The sequence below is a fragment of the Scleropages formosus genome, chromosome 16, assembly GCF_900964775.1.
Source record: "Scleropages formosus chromosome 16, fSclFor1.1, whole genome shotgun sequence".
In the NCBI taxonomy this organism is placed as follows: domain Eukaryota; kingdom Metazoa; phylum Chordata; class Actinopteri; order Osteoglossiformes; family Osteoglossidae; genus Scleropages; species Scleropages formosus.
This window is the reverse complement of record NC_041821.1, coordinates 15,310,600-15,336,388: the sequence shown is the minus strand read 5'-3', so window position 1 is coordinate 15,336,388 and position 25,789 is coordinate 15,310,600. Positions and strand designations below refer to the sequence as shown.

Here is a 25,789-nt window from a genome sequence, read left to right as displayed (position 1 = left end):
AGTGCCCTTATGTTTCCAGATTAGACTCTGGACCACTACGACCGTACCTCAATATAAGCGGTTATCAATGGCGAGTAGTGAGTGACGCTTTTTGAAGACAGACATTTGCTGAAGCCACTTGTCCCAAGCAGGGGTTGCAGCAAGCCGGAACCCAACCCGGCAACACAGGGCGTAAGGCTGGAAGGGGAGGGGACACACCCAGGGCAGGATGCCAGTCCTTTGCAAAACACCTCATGCAGGGATCGAACTCCAGACCCACCAGAGAGCAGGACCCGGCCAAGTCCGCTGCCCCACCACACCCCCCCATAGAAGAACAATTTCTAAACAAAACTGAAACAGAGGAATTCTAAAACATAACACTAACACTAACACACACACACACACACACTTTCAGAACCGCTTGTCCCATACGGGGTTGCAGGGAACCAGAGCCTACCCGGCAACACAGGGCGTAAGGCCGGAGGGGGAGGGGACACACCCAGGACGGGACGCCAGTCTGTTACAAGGCACCCCAAGCGGGACTCAATCCCCAGACCCACCAGAGAGCAGGACTGTGGTCCAACCCACCGCACCACCGCACCACCGCACCCCCTAAAACATAACATTAAAAACAAAATCCAACCAATTTTGTTGCCTTGAAGTTACTACTGCTTTATTCTGAAAAACAGAGAAGAGAAGATATGATGGTTAAAACCACGCATTGGAACAAGTCATCAAAAACAAAGGTATGCACAGTACATAGTTTTATTTTAAATTATCTGACAGAAACCTAATATCTAAAAAAAATCGAATACCTCTGACATTAAGCATGGTGGAACTTTCGGCCCTGCCCAGAGGATTTTCTGCGATGACCTTGTACTCGCCCATGTCGTTGGGGCAAACCCTTAGGATGAGCATGGAGCACACACCACAAGTGTTGGTGATGTAGTAGTTGGCGTTGGTGTTAAGACTGATGTTGTTGTGATACCAGGTGACATGAGGAGCCGGGTCACCCCTCACAGCACAGGTCATGAAGCATTCATAGCCTTCAGGAGCACTGTGCAATTTCAGCGGGACCAGAAACTTTGGTGGACTCTGCAGGTTGCATTCTTTGGACTCGGGCAGATTCAGAATGAATTTTTCTAGAATAAAAAAGTTTCAGCTCCAGTTCATTGAGTCAAATATATAGAAAACCCTAAAACTGACACATGTAATGTATTTTTTAATACTCATGCTATTATAGTTAGGTTTAAGGCTAGTACATATATTTTTTAAATCAAAGTAAAGGAATAGTGAACATAGCATTAAATATAACTACTTTGTATTTATTGCATTTCTATGTTCTTTATTCCTAAGTTAAGTCCTTATTAAGTCTTTTGTAATTTATTTAAATTGTTTTAGCACTTCAAAACTTAACCTAATCAAATATTTTGAAAGCCCATGTGTTTTATGAAAACGTATGATTATCATTTAATGGAAATATTAGATATCAAAACTGAACTGCCATTATAGATACATCATATATTCACTTGGATTGTTCAGAAACTCTGTCACCAGTGGCCTTTTCATGCTGCTAATAATCAACCATTTATGCTCATTAAGAAAGGGCTATAGGTTTCATCTATGAGACGTTATTGCGTTTACTGAACTTGCTGCAGTGCCTTTGTTCAGTGTACACCCAGTTTATGTGCACAAAACCAGCCCTCAGACATTGGGCCTGAAGAACCTGGAGTCTATTATTGGACAATTTCATGCAAAACTAAAATTCAGAAATTACCACAGACCTTTTTTGGCGCTGATTTCCCAGGGAGGCGATTCAGCGGGGTCAGACATCCCCATGTCATTCTTGGCATACACACGGAACTTATATTTGCGCCCAGGCAAGATGTTGCAGACAGTGAACCTGTTATTGAAGATGTGGTCACCCACAGTGTTCCAGGTCATCTTGTCGGAGTCGCGTTTGGAAACCATGTAGTGCAGACGATCGTCACGTTTCTCGTCTGGAGAGGGCGCCCATGACAGTGTCACTGTGTAAGGAACATTTTCCTCCAGCTCAACTGGACCAGGGGGCTTGGGTTCATCTGAAGTCAAGACAGATATACAGTTGTACTCTTTCTGTCTGTACTTATTATATCGTTAAGCAATTCTATACCATAAGCACTGTTAAATTCATAACTTCATAACTTCATGGCAGGGTTACTTTTTTACTTTTAGTGAACTAGCAAAAAGTAATGCTTCTAGAGAAATTTACCTGCCACTCTGATCTCAACACTGAGGGTTTCCTGACCAACCAAATTCTTGACTATGATGCTGTATATTCCACTGTCAGCATGCTCTGCAGAAGGAATCAGGAGCTGGGAGGTTCCCTCATAATTGGTTATTGTTATGTGTTTAGGCACTGGCAGACCATCCTTCAGCCACGTTACTTCCGGCCAAGGTGAGGCCTGTCACATAGAGGAATCATTACGATTAATTGTTGTATACCAAAAATGGAAATTGGCACTGTGTTATTTTTCATGATCAAACTTGTATTCCAGAAGCTTTTAGAATGTACAAAAACTTGAATGATAGTTTGTAGTTTACCCATTTGTAATACATATATTTTGAGATAATTTACTTGTCTATCTCTGACTTGTACCAGCAGACTTCTATTGATTTTATTAAAGTGAGATTCATCAATTGATATTATTCATCTAACCAGAGCTATATTCCATTTAGATTTAAAGACATTCTTAACGTTCCTGTGCTTAATGAGAAACCAGTCTTTTTATCCAACCTCAAAGTTGATGTTGATCCGAGTAGAATTCCCAGCTCTCACCACACAGAAATTCTTGAGCTTGATGTCTGTGAATCGTGGCCTCACTGAAAGATACATGTTCCTTTAGATCTAGCCAACTTAATTAGTTTTAATAAAATGTTGACAGTAATGTTAAATTTCAATTAAAATAAGCAAGTAAAGAATGAACTGCCACATGACTTACCAGGTGGGGGCATTGCTAGGATGTAGTTATTCAGCTCTCTTGGTTCCCCCTCTCCCCCTTCATTCATAGGAATCACCCTAACCCAGTACATTGCCATAGACCTCAGGCCCTTCACTGTGTAGGTGGTCATAGTGATAGGATTGGTGTTGCAGCGGTGCCACTCTGGGTTCTCTGCCAGTCTGATCTCTATAAAGTACCCTTTAGCCTCATCATTCATGCCCTTCTCTTCAACAGGTTTATTCCAAGAAAGAGTCAAGGTTTTGTAAGAGGAGTCTGTCACCTTCAGGTCAACTACTTTACCAGGAGGTTCTGAAACGGGAGGGATGAAAGAGTTTTGTAAAAATTTTTAGAACGTTTTGTCATTTGCAAAAATTAACTAAATCAATCATTTTTTCCCTGTATCATATCATCTATATCATAATTTCATTAAAACTTTTGGATATTATGTGATAAGTTTTACATTTGTTCATTCATGCTAGTATTTGTCCTAAAATCACATTTATTTCACTTCACAACTTACTCTTGGGGTCTCTTGCAGACACAAAATCAGTTGGGGTACTAGGTTCACCAGCCCCAGAAACATTGACTGCAGATACACGAAATTCATACTGCACCCCTGCAACTACGTCTCTCGCTGCATACTTTCTTGCTGTGGAACAAATACGTGAATTAGACAGCATTAGAAAGTAAAATATACAGCCATATAAATGATCAAATGAAGCATTTAATTACATGCTCCTGCTTTTAAAACCATTTCACTAAATATAAACTACTAACACAGTAATTTATGCAATATGTGACCTAAATACATTTATTAAAAGAACAAACATTTTCGTAACACTGTCTCACTCTGGTCTACAGTGTTGTGCTAACAACGTGGTATTTCTCAGCTTCACTTGACAGTAAATACAAGGGGTAGTATATTAATAAAAAGACACCATTGTTTGGTAAAGTTAGCTAAAGCCCAAGGGTACACAGCTCTCAAGAGTTCTCTAGAGTTGTTTTTGCTTGATTTTACTCAGCCTCAACTGTACATTCCTTTATTGAAGCTCTTTACTTTTTCACTGTGTAGTTTTTCATGTCAGGTAGGCAATAATTTACATGTATTCTCTGAAACACACAAACTTATGGACTGGAGGGCTAGAGTTGTGCATTCCTGGTCCACCATATGAGTGAGAACCCAATGGGAATCTGACCTTGAATTAGCTCTCCCTCTGGGTTAACTTGACTCCACAGATTGCTGCCTTTCTTGCGTTTTTCCACATTGTAGCCTAAAACGTTTGTCCCTCCAGTTGTGGTTGGGGCAGCCCAAGAGAGGTTGATGCAGTCCTTGAAAGCACTCACTACTTTAGGTGTGGCAGGAGGACCAGGATATGCTAGGGTTAAAGGTAAATAAAATAGGAACATTTTCCTTACATAAAAGCAGAAGAAAGCAAGGAAAAAATTAGTTTATTGGTATTAATATTAGTATTATTATACTTACAAAGTTGTAGTATATTCTAGTTATACAGTAGATATCAAAATCCTAAACCCTTACTGAAATTTCAGCTGTTGCTCACCTAAACACTGAAATTAAATCAAATGTATCAGACATGCACACACACTTTCAGAACCGCTTGTCCCTTACGGGGTCACGGAGCCTAACCCAGCAACAGAGGACGTAAGGCCAGAGGGGGAAGGGGACACACCCAGGACGGGACGCCAGTCCGCCACAAGGCACCCCAAGCGGGACTTGAACCCTAGACCCACCGGAGAGCAGGACTGCGGTCCAACCCACTGCGCCACTGCACCCCCTCGTATCAGACATGCTTTTATATTTAATGAGATCTTGTAACCAGTCATAGATACATGGAAAATAAATGGACAATAAAGGAAAATAAGTTTTTTTTGATTCTATGCCTTTGCTGGGTAAGTGTGCACATTGTATAAATTTTTTATGAAAGCGGATATTGATGTTCACTTTTTATTCCATTCCTTGGATGAGTTGGCACATTGCTGTCATTTTGAAATGCATAATTCTTCTTGAACTTCTCCTTTCGGGAAGAGAGTAGTAGAGTTGGCCTAGAATGTCTTGACACATAAAGCGATTAATTTCATCCTCTGCCCAGACCACTGTCCCTGATCGCACTGAAAAAATCAGCCCCATAACATGACTCTGTCATCACCAAGCTTGACATTAGGTAATGAGTTTTTTGGGAAATAAATTCTACTGGTTTTGTTCCAAACGTATCTTTTGTAATTAAGGCCGAAATATCTACCTTTGTCTCACTGGACTATGAGACATTTTCTCACATAATCTTAGGAGGTTGAATCTGTCTTCTTGCAAAATTTCTATTAGAGTAAATGCCCATTTTTATGAAAAACAGATTGTATCATCACACCTACTCCACAGCTCAGAATTGTGAAGAATATGTAAACTGATATAGCATACAGGGAGTAAGTAATTACAACCATAAAATTCTGCAGCTCCTTTAAGATTTTCATTGGCTTTGAGGTACTCTCTCTGCTGAGCTTTCTCCATGCCAGGTCACTAGTTTTGGAGGGATATTTATGGTCTCAACAATGTTCCATTATATATAATATACCTTAATTATTTTTGGTAGTTATACCGTTACCTTTCAAAAATAAGCTCTCTTTTGTCAGTTCCTTGTGAACAGCACTTTTCTTTACACTATGCGAGAAATCTTCAGAGAAATTCCACAGAATCAACTGATTTTATTTAGGGCTAATCAGAATCACCTCAGCTGTTGTCATATGAAATCAAATTGCCTTTGTACATGTACTAAAATGTCACTAGTTAAATCTGAAATCACGTGAAACCCCCATTACGCATGCTTTATATACTCTGCCCAAGCCAAGTGATTGAGTGACGCAGGCTGTATGTGTGAACGTACAGGTGTACCTGTTTCACATAAACTTGCATGTTGGATGTGACATTGGAATCTCTCTACCCACCACTGACACTTCATATTACAACTGCTGCATCCGCAAAGCCACCAGTATTGTGGACAACCACTCTCACCCCTCTCATGGACTCTTCACCCTCTTGCCATCTGGCAGAAGGTACAGGAGCATCCGTGCCGCCACCAGCAGACTCCCCAACAGTTTCTTCCCTGAGGCAGTCAGATTACTCAACACCCTGCTGCCTCCCAATGCCCACCTGGCACAGTCAAACAGCTAACCCAGCATGGCTCCATACACTACAAACTGCCTTCAGTACAGCCCCTTTTTTTGTTCTGTCCTGTGTATTTTTTGTCCTGTACTCCTGTTCTGTGTTGCACCATGGTCCCTGGAGAAACAATATTTCTTTCCACTGCATACAAGCTATATAGAAGAATGACAATAAAAGCAACTTGAACTTGAACATGACTGTTTTCAAGATTTTAGCTTTCTGTTGTTTAGTAATTCTCGGTTTGAGACGGAAATTAACTTACCTTTGGTACCTGCCTGTACATCCTCTGTCTCCATTATCTCACTGATGCCCTGTGAAGTTATAGCTCTAATGCGATAACAGTATCTTTTGCCGTGGTCCACATCGGTGTCCCTGTACACTGGGGGGTTGCCTGGGACATTACCGATCTTCTTCCAGGTGTTGCGTCCCACCTGCTGACGTTCCAGGTTATAATTTGTCACTGGGGCACCCCCATCATCCTTTGGGACTCTCCATTTGATCTCAATGCAGTGTGCAGAGCTTTCAAGTATCTCCAATGGTCCTTGTGGAGGAGTGGGCTTGTCTGTAAAACACAGCAGGTTTTATACTTCCTCTGTTTTTAAGGATATTCATATAAATCAGATGAGACACATAAAGGACAATGATAGATAGAAAAGGTTCTTATACCCCAAAAAAACTAGCAAATAACGTATGATAATAGCCATGGTATACCGAGCACTTTGACATAGGTAAATATGCAAACTGAACAGTTGTATTCTCCATTTGTGGTTGGGCTAAGAATGGGAAATGGTATTTGCACCATTAATGGAAGCTTCTTTATAGAAGCCACTTTACTTCTGTGTATAACTCCATTTTCTGTAAAACTTTACATGAAAGATTCTGGATGGAATGGAAAGTCAGCCATATCATGCTTATTGTGCATCAACCCTCAAGCCCACCCCCACACTGCAACAGTTTTCATGTTGGCCAAAAATAGAACATTTTAGGACAATACAATAGCACAATTTAAATGTCCTGTGCACTGCTGCAGGATTTCATGTATAATAAAACATATTCCATTTTTCTCTACTGCACAATATTTATGCATTGTTTTCCCTATGTGGGGGTGCAGTGGCGCAGTGGCGCAGTGGGTTGGACCACAGTCCTGCTCTCCGGTGGGTCTAGGGTTCGAGTCCTGCTTGGGGTGCCTTGTGATGGACTGGTGTCCCGTCCTGGGTGTGTCCCCTCCCCCTCCGGCCTTACGCCCTGTGTCGCCGGGTAGGCTCCAGTTCCCCCGCAACCCCGTATGGGACAAATGGTTCTGTGTGTGTGTGTGTGTGTGTGTGTGTGTTTTCCCTGTTCTTTGAGCTTGAGAAGTTTTTATTCTTCTGATTTTTCTTACCAAGGACAATAACTTTGCTGTAGGCCTCCGTGGTACTAAACTCATTTTTGATCTTCACCTTAATTTCTCCAGAGTCTTTACGTTGCAATTTGCTAAGTAGCAGTCGGCTGTGCCCAGGGGACTTCTCCAGCTTAACATTTACATCATTGCTAAGCTCCTCATCATCTTTGTACCACTGAATTTTCATTGGTTCACGACCCACAAATGTTACTTTGAAGGATGCGTTTTGACCACTTTTCACAGTTACAGGAAGACAAAATGTAGCCAGTTCCTTGGAATCGAACCTGGGTGGGTCTAAGAAACAGTATTAGCTTGAGGTAAAGAACTGAACAAAGCAAAAGTTTTTGTACAAATAGGTAATAGCAATACCTATCATGCATTAACGCAGCAGTACACAAACCTTGTCTGGGCAGACCCTTGGATGTGCTTATTTCTTTAAAAAACCTTTAAGTATTTAACGTCTTCAAAAATTCGTCTCCATTTGTTTCTCTTTACTGTTAATTGTGTGAATTAATTCTTTATATGTACAAAATGGTACAGTCCAGTTTTTTCAAACACATTATAAAAAGGGAATCCAATAACCGAGCAATTAACCGGAACCTCACAGTTCCAAAGGTTTCGCTTCAAATTCTGCTATTTCTGAGTTTGCATGCCGTGACTTTCTACCAGGTGCTCCTGATTCTATCACAGTTCAGATGTGTATTTGGATTGATAAATTGTTAAAATGTTCTTTGCCTTTCAATGAGTGATTGCTCTGTGATAGCCTGGTGGTTCAGCCAGGATGTGCTCCACCCTATGCTTCCCAGGACTGCTCTGGAGCACCACAACCCTGAACTGAAAATTTATGAAATAGACTGCCTATTAAAATCACATTACATTTTTCACCAGGGGTCACGGTGGTGCAGCGGGTTTGGCTGGGTCCTGCTCTCTGGTGGGTCTGGGGTGCCATCCTGGGTGTATCCTCTCTCCCTCCAGCCTTAGACCCTGTGTTGCAGGGTTAGGCTTCGGTTCGCCACGACCCGGGTTGGGACAAGCAGTTTCTGTGTGTGTGTGTGTGTGTGTGTGTGTGCACATTTTTTTATCCATCTGCTCAATGAACAATTTATTCAAGAGAACTCTACTCTAAACACAAGCTGCGTTGTGACAAAGCCAAAATACACAAGGTTCTGCCAGGTTTCAGGCTGTGAACTGCTACGCTAAGATCTTTGTTAAGTTTTAACATTACATAACATGAAATGCAGGTAGTGTGACGTTTTTATTAATTTCTTTTTGCTGTATTACTGATTTGTACAGATGATTCATGGATACCTTTTGCATATACAGAAGAGACACATTTTAATATTTGTATAAAAGGCATGCATTTCCACTGGTTTGGCAAAATTATTCTTTAAACGTAAATGTTTACATTTTACAGGTCAAAAGATTTTTAGAATGCCAAGGTTACAGAAGGAAACCTTAAAGACATTTCAAACCTTCGACAACAATCACTGCTTCTGTTTTACGCCCATCTGCCTCAAAGCGGTATTTTCCTGCAGACTCTTCTGTGACCTTTTGAATTCTTAACTTGTGGACAGTCCCCTCTTTAGAAATTGTCAACCCTGCTGAGGATGATAGCTGACCAGGAAAATACAAGAAAGGGGAAACATAATATCAATCTGTCCCCCTAAGAGCAGAGAGCAAAATTCCTCTAATGTAAATATACCTTACATATGCATATAAAAAATTCTGGTATGGGGAAGAAAACCTTAAAAACCATTTGAAAGCCACAGACTGGTAAAAAGCTAATGCACTCTTGTATTGTCATGCAAGGACTTACCTCTTTTCCATCTTTGTACCAGACGCCTTTACAGTCCTCTTTGCTCACTTTACAGAGCATTTCAGTAGATTCACCAATTACACCTCTGATATCTTGTAACCCACAGGTAAAGTGAACTCCAGCCTCTGCAGAGTACCATAGGTAGCATTATTACTATTAATATTATTTTGCCAAGGAAACTCTCACAAATACAGAAATCCTTTTTCTTTTCGTTTACTGTACAGTTTGGCATGCATCTGGAAGATGTTTCAACTTTGCAGTTGTAGTAGCGTTTTACTCCTAGGAGTATGTTGATTGTGGCATCTTGGGGTTATTTCAAGTAACATTGTCGGTACGTTAAAGTGAAAAGGGATGGGAGGAGTGTGTTCATACCGGCTATCGAGTGACAGCCATAGGTCATAAGTGGTTGATGGGATTGCCACTGCCCACTGACCTTCACCCTTTTCCATTGTGCTTTTCTAGTTTCTGAAAGAGCTGAATCTGTCGGCTCTCTGGGGCTCTGTGCCTTACCTATTGTATGCTTGAAAACAGCAAATGGAGCCCCATAGTTCACCTTCGGGCACTGAAATTAGTGACAGCGGATTGTGTCTCCTCATTTCCATTTGATGTTCGTATACCCCGGTTCAGTGTTTGGTTAATATTTGTCCCATGTGGTGATATTCACTGATCCCACACTGTATTCTGAAGATGGTTCCTCTTTCGAGGTCCCCAGTGGTCTGCTTGGGACATGAGGATGTGGACTGTAATACGTTACTTGGTTTGTGAACCGCCTGTATCCCACGTGGGCGTCGCTGTCTATATACGATATCAGACATTTGTAATGGAGGGTACAGAGATCCTTGCTGAGGCTGAATCATCCTCCACCAGTAAAGATCTGGTGTGGATCCACTTCCTTGTCAATTTGCATGGATACTCATTTGTTAAAGTGCGCTGTACAGGTGTTTCTTCTCTCCCAAAACACACACCTCCCAGTTCCCCCGTTTCACTTCCTACATGCTAAATGAATAAATAAACATGCCGATGATGTCCCCTTGATTGATACTGTTCAAAAACGCTAAGGTCCATGTTCCCTTAATAATCACTTGTCCTCCCGATCCACGAATCTCTTCTTTTATAGCTAATGAGTAACATGTTACCTGTGACTGCGGCTGGTTCCAGTGGCCCTTTTTTGCCGCGCTTCCCCTTCTTTGCATCGCCTTTTGCACTCTCATTTCCTCCAGCGCCTTCTTCTCCAGCTCCATTTCCTCCAGGCTTTCCTGGACCATTTCCATCTCCCCCAGCAGATCCACCTGCTCCTCCCGCTCCACCTGGTCTAGTACTTCCACCAGGCTCTCCTGCCCCTTCTCCCCCACCTGCCCCTTCTCCACCACCTGTACCTCCAGTCCCATCTGTGCCCCCCACACCCTCTTTACTCCCACCTGCACCTCCTACTTCTCCCGCACCCCCTGTTGCTCCAGTTTCCCCAACAGTACCCCGAGCTCCTACAACCATACCCCCAGCCCCCATCGTTACCCTGCTGGCACCAGCACCACTGGCAGTTCCACCACCCATGGCTCCAGTCTCACCAGCTTCCCCAATCTCTCTGGCTCCCCTTGTGCCACCAGATCCCCCAAGTGCATCACTTGCCCCTGCCATGCCCCCAGCCCCACCCCCTGTCACACCAGGTCCAATACCCAACTTTCCTGCCCCACCAAATCCTTCAGTCATGACCTTTGCCCCACCAGCATCTCCACCTAAGCTTCCTTCCCCAAAAAGTCTTCCACTCACATCCCCTGTCATACCAGCTCCACTCTCCATAAATCCTGCCCCACTGGCTCCTCCACTGAAGGTCCCTGAACCACCAGGAACTCCAGCCATTCCCCCAACTCCACCAGCACCTCCACCCAGAGCCCCTGCCCCACCAGCAACTCCAATAATTCCCCCCTTTCCATCAGCTCCTCCACCCAGAGCCCCTGCACCACCAGCAACTCCACCAATTCCCCCCTTTCCATCAGCTCCTCCAGCCAGGGCCCCTGCACCACCAGCAACTCCACCAATTCCCCCCTTTCCATCAGCTCCTCCAGCCAGGGCCCCTGCACCACCAGCAACTCCACTAATGCCCCCCTTTCCATCAGCTCCTCCACCCAGAGCCCCTGCTCCACCAGCAACTCCACCAATTCCCCCCTTTCCATCAGCTCCTCCAGCCAGGGCCCCTGCACCACCAGCAACTCCACCAATTCCCCACTTTCCATCAGTTCCTCCAGCCAGGGCCCCTGCACCACCAGCAACTCCACTAATTCCTCCCTTTCCATCAGCTCCTCCACCCAGAGCCCCTGCCCCACCAGCAGCTCCACCAATTCCTCCCTTTCCATCAGCTCCTGCACCCAGGGCCCCTGTCCCACCAGCAACTCCACTAATACCCAGCAATCCACCAGCTCCTCCACCCTGGGCCTCTGCACCACCAGCAACTCCAATCAGGCCCCCCACTCCACCAGCTCCTCTACCCAAGGTGCCTGCCCCATCAGCAAATCCAACCATGAACCCCATTCCATCAGATGCTCCACCCAAGGCTCCTGCCTCACCAGCAATTCCAGCTATGACTCCCATTCCACCAGATGCTCCACCCAAGGCTCCTGCCCCACCAGCAACTCCAGCCACGCCCCCTGCTCTGCCAGCTCCCTGTCTTTCAGCTTGGGCCTTTTTTTCAGCATCCAACAAATCCATCATCTCTTGCTTCAGTTTTTCCTGCTGTTCTTGAGCGATTTTCTCCAGGTTCTTTCCACTACCACCAGCCACGGTACCTTTTCTGGCTGTCTTCTTACCATGTGAACTGGGATCTTTGTCAGCTGAACCAGTAAAATACAGAAAGCAGCATAAACAAACAACAGTAAATTAACATTTTGAAGCTCTTATATTTTCATGACTCTGCAGGCTGTATTAGCTACACTGCCTGGGAAAAAGTATTTTCATATAAAAGAATTAGCTTGTATTGTAGGCGAACCTCAATTAGTAAATATGCAAAAGCTTTAACAGAATCACTTTTTGTACTGCGAGAAATAATGTGATGCAACCAGATTTTTAACTTGCCATTATGGCTCTTTGTACTATTAATTCTTCAAAACAATTTACAAAGTAAGGTTTCTACACTAAGCTTATTACAGTTACTTGCCCTTTTGTAGAAGATGGTAAATTTTATCAGAAGAATTCAGCAGTAAGTTCCTTGCTCAAGGGTACAACTGCACTATTGGTATTTAAACTTGGGTCATTTGAGTGGAAGGCAGTGGCTCTCACCACTGAGTCCTTTCAGCTTTTTTATTGATTTACCTGGGATTTAATATGGGTAATGGGGCAAACAATTAACATCTCACCTTCAACAATAAGCCAGGCATTGCAGGAAGTGATGCCAGCCACAGCTGCATAGATGCCCTGGTCAACAGGCATGCAATCTTTCACAAGTAATCTATGGATCAACATGTTCTCTGACACAGTGATGTCATACTTCTCGCCAGCTTCCAAAGGGATGTTCTTTCCAATCCAGTATATATGTGGCAAGGGTTGGGATATGACACATTCGAAGAGGGCATCCTCTCTTTCTGTGGCTTTTACCTCTTCAATTTTCACAAGAAATTCTACTGGAGGAACTGAACATTAGAGAGAAGACATATCATCAAAGGTTGTTACACAGAGAAAGGCCAGCGGTACCTTATTATATAGGAATATGTATCATTCCATTCTAGGTCAGTATGTGATATCTTGCCTTTAACATATATTGTGTGTAAAATATATAGTATTGCTAAGAATATGTGCCTGAAAAAGTAAAAAGCATACTTTTAAAGTCAGTGGAGAAAATATTAACGCCTTCCACATCCACTTGGTAAAGTCCAGCATCCTCTGAGTGAAGATTCTTAATGCTGAAGATATACTTCTTTCCAACTTGCCTCAGACTATGCTTCATTTCCGTATTCCCTTCTCTGCTGTAAGGAATCATTACACCATCCTGCCAGGTGAAGAAATCATCACAGCACATTAATAAATATCATATTTATATTTATATTTATATTTATTTAGCTGATGCTTTTCTCCAGAGTCACTTACAATGTTAAGTTACCTACATTTTTATCTATTTATATAGCTGGTTAATAAACTAAGATGAAAGTACCTGGTATTCCCAAGAAGTGCCCCATCCAAGTACTAACCAGGTCCAAACCTGCTTAATTTATCCAACAAGATCAGGCATTCTCAGGGTGGTGTGATCAAACATTACCAACACACCATAAACAGTATATTAATTAAAACATTCAGAATAAAGTTTTTTTAGTTACTAACATGGGCTAGTGCATTGTATAGCTGAAACTACAATAAGACTATTAATTTTTGGGCCATCTTTGCCTTGTCTTGTTCCAAGGAATCAAGAGTGTGCTACAGTCAGAAAGGGGAAAATACTTCTTCATGGAACTATAGGACCTCATCGGGATATTTTACAAATAACACTGTACCTTGTACAGGAATATCCTGCTGTTGGGGTCATTTAACTCTAAGTCCAGTTCAAACTGAGCAAGATCTTCTGCTTTAACCTCAATATGTTTAAGGTTACTCAGTTGTTTAATAAACTGTAAAACAGACAGATAGGTAGGGAACTTAAATGAAGAACAATGAGAAGAAAAGCAATGATAAATGACAGTAATGAACATAGAAAGAAAATATTCACATACTGTACTTATTTAGACAAAGGTGTAGGAAACATTTTTTTAAGCAAAAGGTTAAATTTTGAGGGGTGCAGTGGTGCAGCAGATTTGGCCTGTGCCTGCTCTCTGGTGGGTGTGGGGTTCAAGTCTCAGTTGGAGGGCCTTACGGCGGACTGGTACTCCGTCCTGGGTGTTTCCCCTCCACCTCCAGCCTTGCACCCTGTGTTGCCGGGTTAGGCTCCGGCTCACCGCAACCCCGCTCAGGACAAGCGGTTTCAGTCAGTGTGTAAGGTTACATTTTGTTCTATAATTGTATTACCTTATAAAGTGCATACATGTTAATCCCAAATTAATTGCTCACTGTTGATATAATTACTTACTATTGATATAAATTAAAGTACGCATTTTACCCTCTGACTGAAGACACCATCCAGTGATGTCTGTGTCTGGATTATTGCATATCTATAATGTAAATTTGGCAGGGCTGGGATAATAGTAAAGGTGGAGCAGCACTGGCAGTGAGACTAAGAGATTAGTAGAAGGTTTGAGCAAAATCTGACTCAGACAACTTTTCAACATTTCTGCTGATTGCTGTTTGTCATATGACCTCTTAAAGACATTTCTGGCTTAGATTTAAACTGACTGACAGCTTAGTCATTGGATGCTTCGAATGGGTCTGAAAGCTAAGGAGGCTCTATAGGCAAGTTTACAATAGGTTGACAAATGTAGTTTTAAAACAATAAATAAAATACAGTAGAAAAAGCTCTGTCAGTTTGATACATTTTATTCTCTTTCAGGGTGCACCAAAAAAGGTAAAAACAGTTTTTGTCAGAAACCCACACACACACACACACACACACACACACACACACACACACACACACACACACACACACAAACACACACACACACACACACACGCACACACCATCTGAAACCGCTTGTCCCATGTGGGGTTGTGGGGAGCTGGAGCCGAGCCTGGCAACACAGGGCGAGGGGCTGGAGGGGGAGGGGACACACCCAGGATGGGATGCCAGTCCATCACAAGGCACCCCAAGCAGGACTTGAACCCCAGACCCACCAGAGAGCAGGACCTGGTCCAACCCAGTGCACCACCGCCCCCCCCGGGAAAATTAATATGGATCACATTTTTCTGAATGCTTGATTAATTTGCTGATACTGCACCAAGACTAATCGGATTAAGGCTAAAAAACTTAAAAAGCTGTATATAGAGTGACCTGTCAGAGCAACTTAATTATTTTTTTCCTTACCCGCGCTTGCTCTTCCTCTCTCTCTCTTTTCATTTCACCAAGTTTCTTTAGCATCCCACGAAAGTCTGTAATGCCGTACTCCATACAGATGCGTTCATAGTCTTTCTTATCTGCGCTTAGAAGGATTTCCCAGACCTTCTCATCAATTTCTCCTTGCTTTTTCACTTCTCTTAAACCAGCACTAGTGGGTAGGGATCACGAACTTGTAAGCAAGTTTAACAGTGAGCAAGAACAAAGCATGTTGCTTTTACTCTAAACAGAAATTACCCTAGGGGTTGGGAGAGGTTGATTCTCACTTTCAATGGATGCACCAAGCGTACTATATACACATATCTCTGTTGCCATACCTTTTTCTGAGCAATTTTCTGAACTCTGCTGGGTCCTCAGTTGGAACTACATCAAGGAAACAATTATTCAGAAATACACACAATACCTGCAAAATACATCAGTTATTCTGTTTTTCTTTCAGCAGAATTTTAATTCCAACCTGCTGCCTCTTGCATTGCTTTCTTCTTCTTGAACCCAACTGAAATGAGTGAAAAAGTTACTAAATGAATAATATGAATTCCCAATACAATCATAGACACTTCTTTGGTTAGATATATTTTAAAAGAGAAGTGTGCCTTCTTTACTGTCCAAAAAGTGCAGTGGTTTAGATACTAGGATGTGTAAACTCCTCAAAAATGTTCTTACCTTCAATAACATTAAGGACAACGGTGCAAACTGCCTTCCCAAACTCATTTGTAGCATAGCATTTGTAAGTGTCTGCTTCTTCTCCACTTACTTGTGGGATCTTTAGAGACAGTTATAGTTTTTTCATAAAATGTTAACCGAAACAGCCAGACCGGGCTTTCAACTGCTTGCAAATATGTCACATTAGTATAGTATGATATGTCATTTTCAGAAAAACTATGACAACTTTTAATTTTCATTTCACAGCTTTAAATTGCAGATGATCATATTCTCTTTTTTGTCTTACTTATATACAGATATATGAAAAAAATCAGCATAAAGAGTTTCCATCCATCTTCCATCCATCCATCCATCCATCCATCACAATGCACCGGCCCCTTACGGTTTCTCCGGCAGGTGGTGAGCCCACCGAAGACATAAAGAGTTTCATTTCAGAAAATGTCCAAATCAGTAATGGTCAGCAATTTTGACAAAAAAAAAGTAAAATTATATTGCTTCTTGTATTTCTTGGGACAAGACTTACCTCCAGTGTATGTTCACCAGTTGTTGGGTTGTATTTATTTTGGTATTTTTGTGGATCATTCATCTCACCCTTGGCTCTGCTCCATGTGACTTTTGGTTCTGGATCCCCAGTTACAATTGCTTTAAATATAGCTAATTTACCTATTTTGATATAGATAGCAAAAGACAATGGGTCTTTACTGAAAAAAGACTCAAGCTATGAACACATTACTATTTCTTTATACATCACTGACTGACAGTTTTAAAACATAACATTTATTATTCATTATAATATAAATAAAATCTTGTTTGTTATAATATTAACTGATTTAATTGTAATTTGAATGTAATGAAAATGTAAGTGTTTAATGACTGATTTCCAAAGGTCAAGTCTTTGCCAGGCTGTTAAAATATGTAAATACAAAACCAGTATATTTATTGACACTGAATAATTATTTAAATATTCATTCTGTCCATGAAGGTTCTTACATGTCCCTGTTTTTACTTTCAAGCCTAGTATTGACTCTTTACATCAGTTGTTTTGAATTAAGCTATAAGACAACAGCCTAGTAAGAAATATGATCTGGAGTCACATGTGAGGATTTAGTTTCTTAACATTTTATGGTTGATGGCAACTGTGACATGTTCTGCAAAAGCATGTAAATCACTTCACAGAGGTGTAAATATAGTTGAGCCAGTTCTCCTCCTTCTACTTACTACACATGTTCCTCTATATGATACTTAAATGTAAATGGATGTAATGGTAAATATAATACTTAATGTGCACAGTGCTATATCATTAAATATCATTACTAGATGTAGAGAAAAAGGTATCTTTTGGTATCATTTAATATATAATAATTGTGTATAGTATATAGTACTATGAAACAAACCAAGCTCTACATTTAACATATCTCTAAAACAATAACAACAAATCAGAGCTACTTTTCAAATCATAACAACATAAACCAATGTAATTTAAAACTAAGAAAACACAATAAATAAACAATATATTCATAACATCTGTTTCAGCCTTACCTTCCTGTATGGTCAAAGGAATGGGTTTACGGGTAAAGTCAGGTGTGTTTTTTCCTTCTGGAAGATGTTCTATATACTGAGTGATCATGACCCCTGGAACTTTAGATCTTCTTTTGAATCCTGACAAGTCAGCATTTAAACACAAGTGGGTGCAAGGCATTAAAATACTGGATTTGTTCCAAGTAATTACTCATGCACAAATAAAATGTAGATCTTTTACACTTGCTTGTAAATTTTATGCATAATATCTATGTATTTATTTATCTACAGTGCTGCTTGACTTATGGGCATAGTCATTATTATCGCATGAAATGTGAAAATAACTTTTAAAATCTAAATGTAAAATGTAAAACTTATTTATTATAAAACACACACACATCTTCAGAGCCGCTTGTCCCATATGGGGTCACGGGGAACCGGAGCCTACCCGGCAACACAGGGCGTAAGGCCGGAGGGGGAGGGGACACACCCAGGACGGGACGCCAGTCCGTCGCAAGGTACCCCAAGCGGGACTCGAACCCCAGACCCACCGGACAGCAGGACTGTGGTCCAACCCACTGCGCCACCGCACCCCCCTATTATAAAATAAATAAATGATTATTATTTACACACCTTGATTCTACTTATGTACTTGGTTTAACCAATGCAGCCTGGAGTTCACTTATTTTGCACCTGTACTGCTTCAGTTTTTCTCCTACTACACACGATTTCCTCTAAAGCAACAGATGGAATTGGTAGTCAATCCCCTATTGTGTCAGATGTGAAGGACTGCTTTTCATTAAATAACCATTTTGTGGTAAAGCTAAGGAACACATGGGGTTCACATGCTTTCAAGCAGCACTGTATCTGTCTAAAAACAATATAGTGTTTTAATATATATACCAAATTTATATGTAATATACATATATAAACTACCTACAAAAAGTATACACCTCTTTTCCGTGTTGTTTTACAGCACTGAATGGATTAATGGATTTAATAAGGCGTTTTGACAATAATAAATAGAAAAATGCTTATGTCAGAAACACATTTCTACAAATAAGTTTATAATTAATTACAAAAAGATATACTTAGAGGAATATAAGACATGAAATAATGAAGAGCACTGCAGGTCACTCATGATCCCCATTCAACTTGACAGAACTTTCGTAAATAAAATTGGTCAAAATGTGCAAAGCTGGTCAAAAGTTCTCTAAATAGACTCAAGGCTGTAATTGCTGCCAAAGGCTCTGGTACTAAAATATCTACTTGAAGGAATCAATACTTATGCACTCCATTATTTTGTTTCATATCTGAAATTAATTCAAAATTGATTTAAAGAATATTCAAAAGTTATTTAAGTGTGTTTTCACTGTTGATTAGTGTTAAAGTTTGGGGGAGGTGAATACTCTTAGGCACTGTATGTATATGATGTATATACATTTGAGTCAGTGTACATATATATATATATACATATATATACATATATATAGGAACTGCATATCTCTGAGCACAATATATTGTAGTGTATAGTTTTTTCTTTTCTTACTGATTCTGTTCAATCTATTTTCTGTCTATACAGTTGGTCCCCGACTTATGAAGCTTCAAATAATAAACTTGCTTTTCATAAAAAGTTTTCTGAGAAATCCTTAGGCTGGCATTTCAGTTCATTATTGCACGCCAACGGTATGTCAATGGTAGCATCACTGCAGTTCCCCTTTGAATTACTGATATATGACAATTACAACACAAAATGATCTGTCTTTATACAAGAAGGAAAAAAACGGTGAAGTATACAATGTGAGAAATATTGTTTTCTGAACGCTGTTGTGTTTCCCTGCATACCTTTTTTCTTGACGAGCTGTCCATCAGTGCCTGGCAGTGTAAGAACTTGGTACACAGACAAAAGGAAGCATTACATGAGAAAGTTAACCCTGACAAAAGCTTTGGGTAGGCTGAGCACAGGATGTTTTCGTGCCAAACAAGGACAGTAAATGTAAACAGAGCGCTTTTCAAGGGCTGGGAACACACAACACTGAACAAATAGGACAAATGGTTTAGCAAAATGAATTAGTAGAGTGAAAAACAAAAGATAAAAAACTGTCCAAAAATTTCACAGATGTATAAATTCAACAGCAGTGGTTTCTACTGGGATCCACCTTCAGCTGAATGTAGAACTGGACTGGACTGGAAAAAAAAGTAAAAAATTTGACCCAGGATCACTGTCTTCGCTGCTGGTTTTTGACTGTGCAAAGTTGCTGTGTGAACAATTCAGTCCATCCCATGTCTTCATTTTTTCTTCTTCAGAATTAGTCACGGGTCCTTGCTTGAGATTTTGCAAACCATTTTTTGCTGCTCCTCGCTCTTTTGACTGAATGTTTTTCAGGCACATTTTGATGACTGCAGTTTTTGATGCTCCTTTCGAATTTGTTACACTGCTTTAAGACAGAACTTGTCATTTTCTTCTTCTCCACATGGCAAATATTAGGTCCGTTCTTCCTCTTATTCTTTGTCATCTTATTTTGGTCTCTTTTAAAAATCATGAGGCTTCATTATTAGTATTTGTTGTAAGGAATTGATCATTTTTATCCTGTCTATACACTCATGATGTTAATTCCTATTGAAACCCTTGCTTTATGTGTGTAAGAACACAGTATGGTATTTGCTTCATTTTTCATGGTGCAACTAGTGAGATATCCAAAAAAAATAGTTTTTGAATGTCTTTTGTAGGTGAGCTTACTTTCAGTTTGTAATGTAATTGCACTTGCCTTGGTTGTTTTTTACCACTTTCATAAACATGCATAATAAATTAAGTCAAGTAACAAATTACTAACTCTGTTCTTTCTTCTAGTTGAACACTACCTCGCTACCTCGACCTGAGGAGGCCGGCCAGTGGTGACAGACGAATCCCATGCTGACAGAGGATGATGTCCATCCGCCATGAAGAACGAGACGTTCCATGACGAGCTGGGGATCCAAGATGTCATTTACCAACATTATAATTACTTGTTAAACACTGGCTTACAAATTGTTACTTTCTAGAATGCCCAGGAGGGGTGGGCAACCACTGGCCTGTGGACCCCCAGAGGTTTTTTCTTCCTCAACCTTCAGTTGAGAGTTTTGTTTCTTTCCCTGGTAGCCAGTAGGTATACTTATAGCTCTATAACTTCTTCATTATGGTAGCCATCAGTTGACTGTCTTCTTTGTTTGCATCTGTTTTAATTGCCTTTTGCCTGTGTTAAAGCACTCTGTGTCACTGCATGAGAAGAACGCTCTATAAAAAAAAACTGAATTGAATTGAATTCACATTGCTCTGCTTCCATCTTCTGTGTAAGAGGATGCTCCTACTTTTGCATAATTGTCTTATTTAGGCTTTTTCTGGCGTACTCAGTGAGCTGATTTCTCAGACTTCTTTCTTGTTTTTCTTTCTTCAGCACATTGACTGCAGTGTAGCTGTTATGAATGTCCAAGACAACATTGTCCCATCGGAGTGAAATGTGGCACACACGGACTGAAGTGTAGATTTCTTCATGCATTTCACTTCCCATTGCTTTATTGTCTTGGAATTAAGTTGCATTTTCAGCATTTTATCATTTATATTTCAAAAGCTCTAAAAAATACACACTAATTCTAAAACATATATGCACACGTAAACATTTGTTCATAATGTGGAAGTTTTTAATGTTATTGATATTTGTGTCTATCATCTTTCTTTCTATCAGTACCTCAGTACCTCATTTATTTACTATACTTGGCGTCTGATCCTGCAGAAGAATAAGGATGAGTGCTAAGTTACATTGTGCTTACCCTGCCCAATGGCAGTATGATCTGCCATTTTTGCTTTCTTCATCATCTTGGTAATCTTTGTGAATCCTTGTGTCTGTAAAACGTAGGGCTGTTTGTCAGGTACTGAAGAAAGAACAAAACAAGAGATTAAGCTCTGGGTGAACAATTCCTCAGCAAAAAAGCAATACAAATTAAATATGTTCCTGTTTCAAACCCGAGGAATTTAGCAAGATGGAAAGAAATGTAATGTCTTTATTCAATCACAACACAAACCACGGCTGCAGCTTAAAATTAACAAAACTGTAAAAAAGTATAATTCTTATACTGAGTTGTCATATGACATGTCATGAAACTCAGGAAAATTATTAGATGTTAAGAATATAGAACTGATTTCAGCCCAGCAAGGTTAAAGGCTGAATACCATAAAAACTTATGGCTGATTATGTATTTTTGTACACAAAGAGGTATTCCAGGATTGCAGCATTTAAGGAAAAACCAGTGGAAAAATGTGGATGACCGGAAAAAGTATGAACTATTTTAATTCTCTTTTCAGTACAGTATATACAACATGAACATATTTAATTTTCATTAATTCTTACATTATTTCATACAGTATAAACATATTTAATTTTAATTTTCTATGAGATGTATGTCGCGTTGGAGAAAAGCATCTGCTAAATGAATGTAAATTATTTCTAAATGGAAAAAGACCCATTTTAAGCTTTTTTCTAATTCCTATTCATGAACACCTTTTTTGACTTTGACAAATATTTTACTCTGTCCAGTTTGATGCGGTGACTTACAAGATAGCGTAAACTTCGGAGGGTTAACTGTTAATTAATTCAACTCTACCACTCATATAAAATCATAGCATTTATCCTTTTCATAATATTTTTTCATCTTTGTGACTGAAAAGGGACACAGGTTAATGCACTCACCCTGGGGATAAAGTGTACATTTGAGAGTTAATAAAAATCACAGTGTACAGCTGGCAAACAGAGCATTATTTTGCACTGTATATAAAGTTTTCTCAGTCTCATATGTTCAGCCCTGCTTCTAATGCACTTCAATGTTCATGTACATGTGTATGTTTGTGATCTCCACCAGTACTGATGATTGAGAGAGTACTGAGATTTGGAAAATCTCCACAAAATGTAATGTAAACCCGTGGGAAGAGTGACAATATGTTAAGTATAATTTGTATTATTACGTATTATGTACATTATTATGTATTATACAAGGCTGCCAGTGTACAGAAAATAGATATCTATAAAAAGAAACTTTGAAGAGAAATTTTTAATATGTGGACCATCTGTTCCAAAGTAGGCATGCATATTAAAAGCAACCGCAAAACTGCTTGCATCATTAAAAACTTGGTGTTAAGTTGGAGCGGAGCACCGACCGCTGCAGATGTATACGCCTCTGGCACCGACAGTGCCTGAAGCTCGCTTAAGTGATGTAAGTGAAACTCCTCCATCCTCTGACACTGGAGATCCTGAGATGGGGGGTGGCTGGAAACCCAGTCCTTAATTCTCACTAAATATCTTCACGTTTATAGGTGAAAAGCTTGCCGTGAGCTCCGGTTAAGTTTTCTGACTTTGACTGCGTATGATGAAATGTTAAGATTCATTCCAAGGCTGCAAATGACAAGTTGATGTTAGTTAAAACCAAGCTAATACCATAGTTTTTGGACCTGTTAATCTTCAGCTGCTTTTTAGATCATTGCTGCTGCTCCACAGAAGGAAGCATCCCTGTCTCTGGGAGAAATTGGATACCTGCTTCATAACATTTCTACACGGTAGCAGTATGTTGAAGGGAATGGCCAAAGTGTTCTGTGAACGGGAATCAAATTGATACCCTCTGTGCCGAAACTCAATAAACAGAAAAATCAAACACGTACAAGTTTATATTTGAAGACTTTGACGTGGCAGGTACAGTATGTTTTGACTATGTGTCAGACTCAGCGAGGTGATTTTGAAAAATCAATAATAATCAGTTTTATTTCCTGTTATGCTCTATTTTTAAAAAATAATTAATAAAAAAAGTTTAATTTTAGAATAAATTTTTATTCATTTCCTCTTTTCAGCATATCACTTCCAGTTAAATGCTTACATATTAAAGTGTTTTTATAGTTGTATTAAAATTGAATACTTCAGCATAAAAACAGACATGTGCATTTAAAATATATTGCATATTGTTAACTGTAAATGCATGCAGTACAGTCAGTCACTCACTATTGATTACTTCTTGTCCCAACACATTACTATTGTACTATGGCAGGGTCAAGGTGATCTGGAGCCTATTCTCAAAGAGCGCAGGGCTAGACTAGGCAGGGTATACTCCAGACTTAACACCAGTCCATTACAGGCTAACCACACACATATTCACTCACATACAGTATGTACACACTATGGGCAATTTACAGAGAGCAATTCAGCTGAAACACATGTTTTTGACTGTATGAGCTAACCGGACCCCTGGACTGGACACAGGAAGAGAATGCAATTTCCACATAGGCTGAATGGGTATCGAACTTACATCCAATCAAACCTGCATCACCATATCATCTGAAAAAAACCTTTCAGAGCAAATACTATAGAAAGTTGTGGATATAGTCCATACTGAATAAAATATACTGTCATAAAGAATATTACATAATTTTCTATGTGTTTCATTTATTCTTTCATTTGTTTGCTCTTCTCAGCATATGTTAGCATGAGACCAAAGAAAAAATGTTTTAAATCCTTTCTACATTGACTGTATAGGCTTTCCTCAAACAAGTGGTCTTTGCTGAGTGACAGCGGAGCGAAAGGATGCAAGGAGTTCCTTTTCCTGCTCAGCCTGTGAGACTTTTGTGTTTCTGCCAGTTCCTTGAGCGACACAGAGTCGCGCCCTGTTAGCATGGAATGTATCCGATAACCACGAGGTGGTGGTGGGACAAGCTGGTCTGGAAGCAAAAGGACAGGGAGTCATCAGAGGACGAGAGGGTTGTGAGGGTGGAGTTTATATGCAGTAGCATATAAACTCAAGCATACTTGACCCTGATGACAAGGATTAGGGTTAGGGTTAGTATATGATGTGATTATTTTAGATTGTTTAAAATATTATTGCATGAAGTGTATGTAAATAATGAGCACCTGCTACAGTTCAAACAAGACCTGGTGTTATGTGTACTCATAGTGATTATGGCTCAGTGCTTATGAGAGTATTTTCTCATTTGATTTTTTGCCAGTTCAGACTTTTTGTTGTTTTTAATACTTTGCATTTCTCTCAGCTTTTAAAATTCCCATCTATATAATGTGAGCAATATTATTTTCACATGTATACATTAGTCTCCCTCCATGAGAACAGAAACTCACCTATTATTTAAAACTTGTAAAAATTCTAGAAGAATTCACATGATCCTAATTTATACAGCTACAGCTTGGCAGAACCCTGCCCCTTAATGCTACTTTATACAGCGCACAGGTTCCAAGCTCTGAAACTCTACCTGTGGGTGCAGATGCCCATCTAGAGTGAGTATGTGTCCACCCTCTGTGTCAGATACTGGTCCTTTGTAACAGAACTCCATTCACACACATATATTCTCATTTTATGCAAAGACATATTCAGCAACTTGAAATACTAAGCTTACAAGAGGCCTGATTACAACCAAAAGCTAACTGTAATAATATTTTCATTCCTGCTCTTTTTACTGTCCTACAAAATTGGCTGTCCTGACATAGCCATTTTATTCTGGAAATGAAAATGATATGATGGCACATGTGATAAACATCAAAGGCAGCACCGAAATTTTACATGCAGGGTAACAAAAATATATTTGAAAAAAAAAAGAAAAAAGCACAAAAATAAACATAACTGAACAGAATGTCTGCCGGTTATCGAAACAAGGAATAATACAATCACTTTTTTCAGTGCATAACACTGAGTTTAAGAGAAAGCGTGGAAGAACAATTTACTTACAGTCCTCTGTGATTTCAGCTCAGCCCCACTGCATCACTGCTATCGCCCACCCTCGTATCCGAGTGCCACCTCTTCGACTTCTTCTGTAATAAATCCTTGAAGTTACATGTGTGACTGTGCTGCATCATTCCCTCGTGCTCAGACAGGGAGTGCCAAAAAGGAGTTTATCTTTTTTGTAGCTGGCCTCATGGGTGTAGAAGGGTGGATGGGCACTGCAAGTCCAGACTGTTGGGGTTTTTCACTGTGTTTAAGGACCCTGGACATCCTGCCAGACTGCCTTCCTCATTTCTTTGAAAAACTAGAAAAAAATAAAAGAGAGTGGTAAACAGCATTTGTAGAAAAAAGGGGTACAAATACCTGTGGGAATAAATAACTACCCCTGTTTCCGTGCTATCGGTAAACAATACTGAGACAGCTCTTTTACTACATCTGAAGATGACAGAAAAAAATATATTTCCAGTATATGTTTTCTGTTGTAAAGCAAAAATATCATGGGAAATAAAGGAATCCCTCACATTTACTGGTGTGCTTAACTCCTAGTTAAAATCTTGGTTTGTTGACAGAA

General features: G+C 40.1%; 1 protein-coding gene across 3 annotated transcripts; it reads right to left on the bottom strand.

Annotated features, from left to right (window-relative positions):
* Positions 1-553: 553 nt before the first annotated feature.
* LOC108933749 (immunoglobulin-like and fibronectin type III domain-containing protein 1) lies at positions 554-25,340 on the bottom strand. 3 transcript variants are annotated; one of them, XM_029258927.1, is made up of 25 exons: positions 25,225-25,340; positions 21,283-21,384; positions 19,321-19,365; positions 17,497-17,616; positions 16,481-16,620; positions 15,958-16,057; positions 15,752-15,790; positions 15,612-15,657; positions 15,265-15,445; positions 13,805-13,918; positions 13,137-13,305; positions 12,677-12,949; positions 10,466-12,154; positions 9,330-9,454; positions 8,986-9,127; positions 7,514-7,807; positions 6,395-6,694; positions 4,157-4,336; positions 3,481-3,609; positions 2,961-3,269; positions 2,756-2,841; positions 2,231-2,423; positions 1,764-2,060; positions 795-1,121; positions 554-657 (listed from the first exon to the last, which is right to left on the bottom strand). In XM_029258927.1, exons 2-25 carry the CDS (start codon positions 21,326-21,328, stop codon positions 653-655), a joined length of 5,349 nt encoding a protein of 1,782 aa, XP_029114760.1. In that variant the 5' UTR covers positions 21,329-21,384; positions 25,225-25,340; the 3' UTR covers positions 554-652. The 3 variants fall into 3 exon arrangements, with proteins under 3 accessions (XP_029114760.1, XP_029114761.1, XP_029114762.1); XM_029258928.1 differs by lacking the exon at positions 19,321-19,365; XM_029258929.1 differs by lacking the exons at positions 15,958-16,057; positions 17,497-17,616; positions 19,321-19,365; positions 21,283-21,384; positions 25,225-25,340 and having other exon boundaries at positions 16,481-16,559.
* Positions 25,341-25,789: the final 449 nt, after the last annotated feature.